Source organism: Arachis hypogaea, chromosome 13, assembly GCF_003086295.3.
Source record: "Arachis hypogaea cultivar Tifrunner chromosome 13, arahy.Tifrunner.gnm2.J5K5, whole genome shotgun sequence".
In the NCBI taxonomy this organism is placed as follows: domain Eukaryota; kingdom Viridiplantae; phylum Streptophyta; class Magnoliopsida; order Fabales; family Fabaceae; genus Arachis; species Arachis hypogaea.
Genome location: NC_092048.1, coordinates 12,986,173 through 12,992,383, shown reverse-complemented (window position 1 = coordinate 12,992,383; position 6,211 = coordinate 12,986,173). Strand labels below are relative to the sequence as shown.

At 37.6% G+C, this 6,211-nt stretch overlaps 1 protein-coding gene across 1 annotated transcript; it reads right to left on the bottom strand.

Annotated features, from left to right (window-relative positions):
- Positions 1-2,016: 2,016 nt before the first annotated feature.
- LOC112732687 (putative disease resistance RPP13-like protein 1) lies at positions 2,017-5,889 on the bottom strand. The gene has a single exon (XM_025781435.1). The coding sequence runs from the start codon at positions 5,887-5,889 to the stop codon at positions 2,017-2,019; it is 3,873 nt and encodes a 1,290-aa protein (XP_025637220.1).
- Positions 5,890-6,211: the final 322 nt, after the last annotated feature.

Below are 6,211 nucleotides of genomic sequence, written 5' to 3'. Positions count from 1 at the left end.
CCATAAACGCAAGTAAATCTCAAAATATAAACATTATTAACAACCGCAAAAGTGATATCAACTCCTCGTCATCTTCAGTATTGCCATCAACAACCAAAGGGAGCATCACCAAGTCACTCATCAGAGAGCGTAAAGGTCCTGTTGATGATTTCCACCACTCCTGAACTATGATTATTGAAAACATGATCATTCCTTTCTAGCCAAATTGCTCAAATTACAGCAAAGAACCCAACCAACTACATCTTTCTCTCTATTTTTCTCTGTGTAGCATACGTCCAATTCTCAAAGTGTTGCTTCAGTGTACCTGGCATGGTCCATGACCTTCCAAGGACAAAAAGCCATGCGCTCTACATCTGCCAAGTGAGCTTGCATCCAATAAACAAATGAAAAACAGACTCAAGTTCGACCCTTTGCGGGACGAAGCCCCTCCAAACAGCACTAGTAAAGCTATAACTAGTTATTTTCTCGCTTCCTGCATCACCTTTACAAAGGAGTTAGTAAAAAAAGTACCAATTCTATCAAATTTCCAAACGACTCTATTCTCTCTCTCAGTCGTTAGCTTCACTGACTAAAAAATAGAGATTATTCCAAACTGATGTAAAATTAGTCCCGTTGTTGGTTGGCAGAAACCTTGATGCAGTGGTACTCATCACTTGTTGGATTTAGCTTAGCTTTGTTTACCGATGAGATACTTAGCAAAAATTATCTTACGAAAATAAAAGAAAAAACTCAACTACTAACGATGCAATTTTTAAATTACAAGTCATTGTGGTATTTGATGCAAAATTTTGCTACCAAAAGATAAAACTTGATGAACATTGTTGTTGCGATAAGATCGAGATTGCAATTGATATGAAAGTGTCTTGTATACCTGATTTAACTAATTTAAAGACATAATCACTTGTATCTACCAAAAAAATAAATAATAATAATAATAATAAAAAACTAAATTAACGGGACACATAAACAAATCCAATGTGTATCTAATATAATAGCAATTGGTTCTAACAAAATTAGATTACTCTTTAAAATAAGTTTTACTTGCAATATCTAGTTAGAATGTTGGAGTTATCATTTTTTTAAAGGAAAAAAAATCACTTAGGTAAAATTTGCTTTTAGAGAAGATTGGAATTTAGTATTGTATTTGGTAGTTAGAAATTGAAATTAAAATTTTAGTTCCTTAGCTTCAATATTTTTAGAAAATAAAAATATAAGAATTAAAATTTTTTAAAATGGAGAGTTCAATTTAATAATATTTTTTAAATTATTTTTATTTAATTTTTTTAATTTTAAATTTATTCTTTAATTTTTATATTTATCTTAGAGTAAATATAATCCTCAAACATAATAAAAAGCTACATGCAAGTCCATAGCATTATACGTGCCACATCTTTAATTCCCTTCTATTTCTCGTGTAAAATGAAAAGGCTACCAAGTTTAAAATAATCTTTTAATAAAGAAGTTAAATGTGATTTTTTTTTTTTTTAAGTAATTCATCTGGCCATCAAATTAATAATTGATTTCATTCAATTTCATAGATAACTTTTTTCTTCCTTTGTATAGAAAAGTGTTTTTTTTTTTTTTTTTTTTTGGACTAATTCAAACGCTAATAACAGCTTTGCTCTTCTTTTATGAAAATGTTAACAATTACTTTTGCTCTACTTTTGACCCTGTGTATATTCATCTTTTTATTGTAAGTGATAATAAAAAAAATAATAATCAGAGTAAAAAAAAAAGATAAAAAAAGCTTTAGATTCTTCTATGGGCATGACACATTGAACTGATGCACACCCTCACCGGAAAATTGTTTCTTCTTCTGAATTTCAACCGAATACTAAATAGAAAATGGCATAAAAATGTAATTAAATAAATTCAACAATTCTTAACTAACATGAACTTAATATAATTGCCAGTGAAGCAATGAAGTACATGAATGAATGTTGTTTTAAACACATGCATCAAAATCTTGGGTCTTCACCTGATATTTATCCATTGATCCATGTAATTGTAATCTCTTTAGTCTTCAATGACTCTGTAGGGAACGAGAGACACCAAGCTTCTGTATTCCCCTCCATCCCTTTCACACTTGTCTTTTAACAATGAGCATCCTCTAATGGTAAGATGAGAAAGGGAGTGGACTAGTCTATCTAAAGGCAGAAATGCAAGCTTATCACAAGCTTCAATCTCCAGAGTTCTAAGAGATGCTAGGAACTGAATTCCAGTGTTCTCTAGAGAAGTAAGACTTGGAATTCCACTTATATAAAGAGAAGTTAGTGATGTCATTGCATGTAGACCCCAAGCAGTGTCAGGTGAGAGCTCAGTACAGCTGCGAATAGAAAGTGACTCGAGTTTTGGAGCAGGCAACCCTCCTTCTGGAAACAAAACCAGTTTGGAGCAGTCTTTCAGTTCCAACTTCCGAAGATATGGGAGGCAATTTGGAGGAGATGAAATCTTCTTGAGGTTGCTACAGCCTTGTACCTGAAGTTCTTCAAGGTTGGTGAAGAGAGACATTGGAAAGGATATGAGAGAACTACAGCAAAATCTTAAGTGTAATCGTTTAAGAGCAGGATACTGGTGAGACTCGTGTGTTGAACTTGGAGAAACAAATAGTTCTAAATTCCTGCACTCATAGATCTCAAGTGATCTTAGACTACTTGGTAGGAGGCCCTCCCTAAAGACAGTGGTTAGAGATGAGCAATTTCTTATGATTATGGTTTCAAGACATTCATTTTCCTCCATCATTCTCTCCGATAATGATTCCAATGCATCGCAACCAGTTAGCTCGAGTATTGTTAATTTCGGCACCCACGGCATTGAGCTTGTAAGAGCTTGGCATGCTGTGATCACTAATTTTCGTAGCGAAGGAAGTCGACGAGGCAACTTTCCAATCAGTTTAGGACATCTGCTTATCTCAAGTTCTTCAAGTGAAGGGAATCTTGATTCTTGTTCAGCTCCGCCAGTCGACCACTCTTCCCAGTTGGGCATGTCCTCAAACTTCATGATCTTCAAGGATTTGAATGACTCAGTTATGCTTCCATAGAATTCTAGGCCCAACTTATGTAGTCCTCTCATCTTTGATACATAGAGTTTCTCAAGAGAAGGAAGTTGTCCAAGTGATGGTAGGGACAGACAACTTTCACAATCCACAAGCTGTAAGACTACCATACTAGAGAATCTAATGCACCTGCCATTCCAAGATTGGCATGTAGTGATCACTAATTTAACCAGGGAAGGAAGTTGATCAGGTAACTTTCCAGTAAATTTTGGACATCTAGTTATGTGTAGCTCTTCGAGTGAAGGGAATCTCGCAGCTTGTCCGGGTTTGCTGGATGACCACTCTTCCCAGTTAGGCATGTCTTCAAACTTTAATATCTTCAAGGTTTTGAATGGCTCAGTTACATAGCCATAAAACTCTGGACCTATCCTCTGCAGACCTCTCATTTTTGCTATAGAGAGTTTCTCAAGGGAGGGTAATTGTCCAAGTGATGGCAGTGACAAGCATGTTTTACAATCCACAAGCTGCAGAACCACCATCCTAGAAAATGCAGAGCTCCCCAACCAATTTGGCAACATGCTACCTCCAAAATTTTGAATTTTTAGCCTCTTCACATTTTGATGTGGCACCAACATATTGAGTACTGCAGTTTCACTGTTCACATTATGAGCTGTAGTTGTCCATTTGAATTCTAACTCATGAAGGTATTTCTTGCTCCTCAACCTTGCATTGGAAGCTTCTATTGCATCAGCCACATTCTGCAGGTTCCCTATCGAAAGCGCTCCACGAAGCTCTAAAAGGCTCCCAAGCTCACTAATTTTGGACCCCCTTCCATTGCTTACAATGAAATCAGTCAACACTTGAAGGGAATTCAGTCTACCAAACTCTGCCGGCATCTCCATAACTTTGCTTCCACTAATATCAAGATGGCGCAGATTGATGAGTTTGAACATGTTTTCTGGTAACTTACTGAGACGGCGACATCCTGATAAAATAAGTGTTTCCAAGTTATACCAGCTACAGACATCAGGAGGCAAACACTCAATTGTGGTGTTAGCAAGATTCAGGTACCTTAGATGTAATGAGTTCCCAATTGAAACAGGAAACTTGGTAATTTCATAATAGGACAGAGAGAGCACACGCAGGGGATTTTGTTTTTCCAAGAGATCTTGAACCATTCTAGTAAATGCATATTTGCTTCCAGATTTTGAGGATCTAAATGGGAGGAAGGTTCTCAGTTGTTGGCATTCTGTGAAGGAATCCAAGTTGTCAAGAGCTTCATATTTGTCCTGCGAAAAGGATAAATGGCGAGCCCAGTTCTTAATCTTTCTTGTATTGTTATCTCCTAGCATGTAACAAAAATCGCCTGCAACAAACTGAGCTAAGTCGCTGATAAGATCATGCATCATAAAGTGTGATTTGTCAAGAGTTGACTCATGAAAAAATGACCTAAAATGCAACTCTTGAAAGCACTCAACTCCTATATCTTCCATTCTCTTCTCTGTGTCTGGTTGTGGCAGAATACCTTCAGCCATCCATAGATAGATCAAGTCCCACTTTTTGATTTCATGGCCTTTAGGAAACACGGAACAATAAGCAAAGCATCGCTTTAACAGCGGAGGCAAATGGCAATAGCTTAATATCAAAGCAGGAAGAATGCTGCTCCTACCACTTGGTAACTCCCATATGTGACTCTGGGATACACTTTCCCATTCTTCAACATCCTCTTTGGAACGTACAAGACTTCCTAGTACTTTTGCAGCCAGAGGGAGACCATTGCATTTTCTCACAATTTCCTTGCCAATTCTTGTTAGGATAGGATACTCATCCGGGTTCCCATGTTTGAAGGAACAACCTGAGAATAACTTCCAAGTATCCTCATGAGAAAGAGGGGAGAGGGAATGAGTTAAGAAGGCTTGAATTGCCATTGCAACACTTTGACTATGCGTGGTGACAATAATTCTACTTTCCCAGCTTTTCCCAGATTGAAATGGCCTTCGGAGCATGTCCCACTCGAGAGAGTTTATGCTCGAAAAGCCATCCAAAACAAGCAGAAACCTGTGTCTTGCCAATATATCCTGAAGCTTGACTTGCAGCACATTCAAGTCTATGATGTTGGAATATTTGGGAGCACAGGACTCGAAAATCTTCTTGGTTATTTCATACACACCAGATGCCTCTGAAATAGAGGCCCATGATCTTAAATGAAAATGGTTCCTCACCCTTATGTCATTGTACAGAATCTGAGCAAGAGTAGTCTTACCTACTCCTGCCATTCCCACAATTGCCACTACAGGAACCCCTTCTATTCCACCATGCAACAACTCCCCTGAAAGCAGAGAATCAATAATCTTCTCCTTCTCATCATTTCTGCCATACACTCTTTGTTCATCCACCAACGAAGTTGTGGGTAAAGCTAATGAAAGTGGTTTGTTTTTATTAACACCAACACCACCTTCCTTAAGACCAAGAAGATCTTTATGCTCTATTATAGACTTCAACCTCTCAACAATCCTCTCAACTTTTGACTTAACTCTTTCAGCAAAAGGATTGAGAGAAGAGGCATAGTCTCTAACCTGATCCAAGGTGGTACGAGATCCAGGTTCCATAATTTCTTGCAAGGATTTAGTGGCAATCTCGTCCAAGAGATCATCAGCATCAAAGACAGCATTTTTGAGCCTATCAACCCATTCCTTCACCAATTGATCAGTAAGCTGTTTCTCCTCGGCATCGTCGAGGACCGCAGTGACAGATAGCAACAGCATCTTGAGCTTCTCAAGAAGTGACTGATTAAGATGGTTGACACGGAAGAAGTCTATGAGCTCACGACGTGCTATCCTGTCGAACAGCACTTGCAGAACGGCAGAGACTAATGAACCAGTCCAATCAACCATGGTGGCTAGGGTGGAACACCTTGCTTTTTGCACAATCTAGAAGAAGGAAGGGACAATGGAAAAGGATGAAACTTGAGTGTGTAATGTGTTACTAGCGTAGTTGACTTGTTTGACTTTATAATGTGTGTTTTCTTCTTTGTTCTTTGTTTTTGTTTTTTAAGGAAAGAATATATTCATTCATGACCCTGCCTCAGCTTAGACCGTGGAAAACGACAGAGTTGCATTAAATTATGCAAGACAATCATGAATAATATTGATTACAATAATAATGACTACATTGGTATAATATTAAGGCAAATTCCTCTGCTGCCTTTAAATTGGC

What these genes read in the sequence shown, in the direction of transcription:
- LOC112732687 (XM_025781435.1), bottom strand. Translation starts at nt 5,889, where the DNA reads ATGGTTGATTGGACTGGTTCATTAGTCTCTGCCGTTCTGCAAGTGCTG.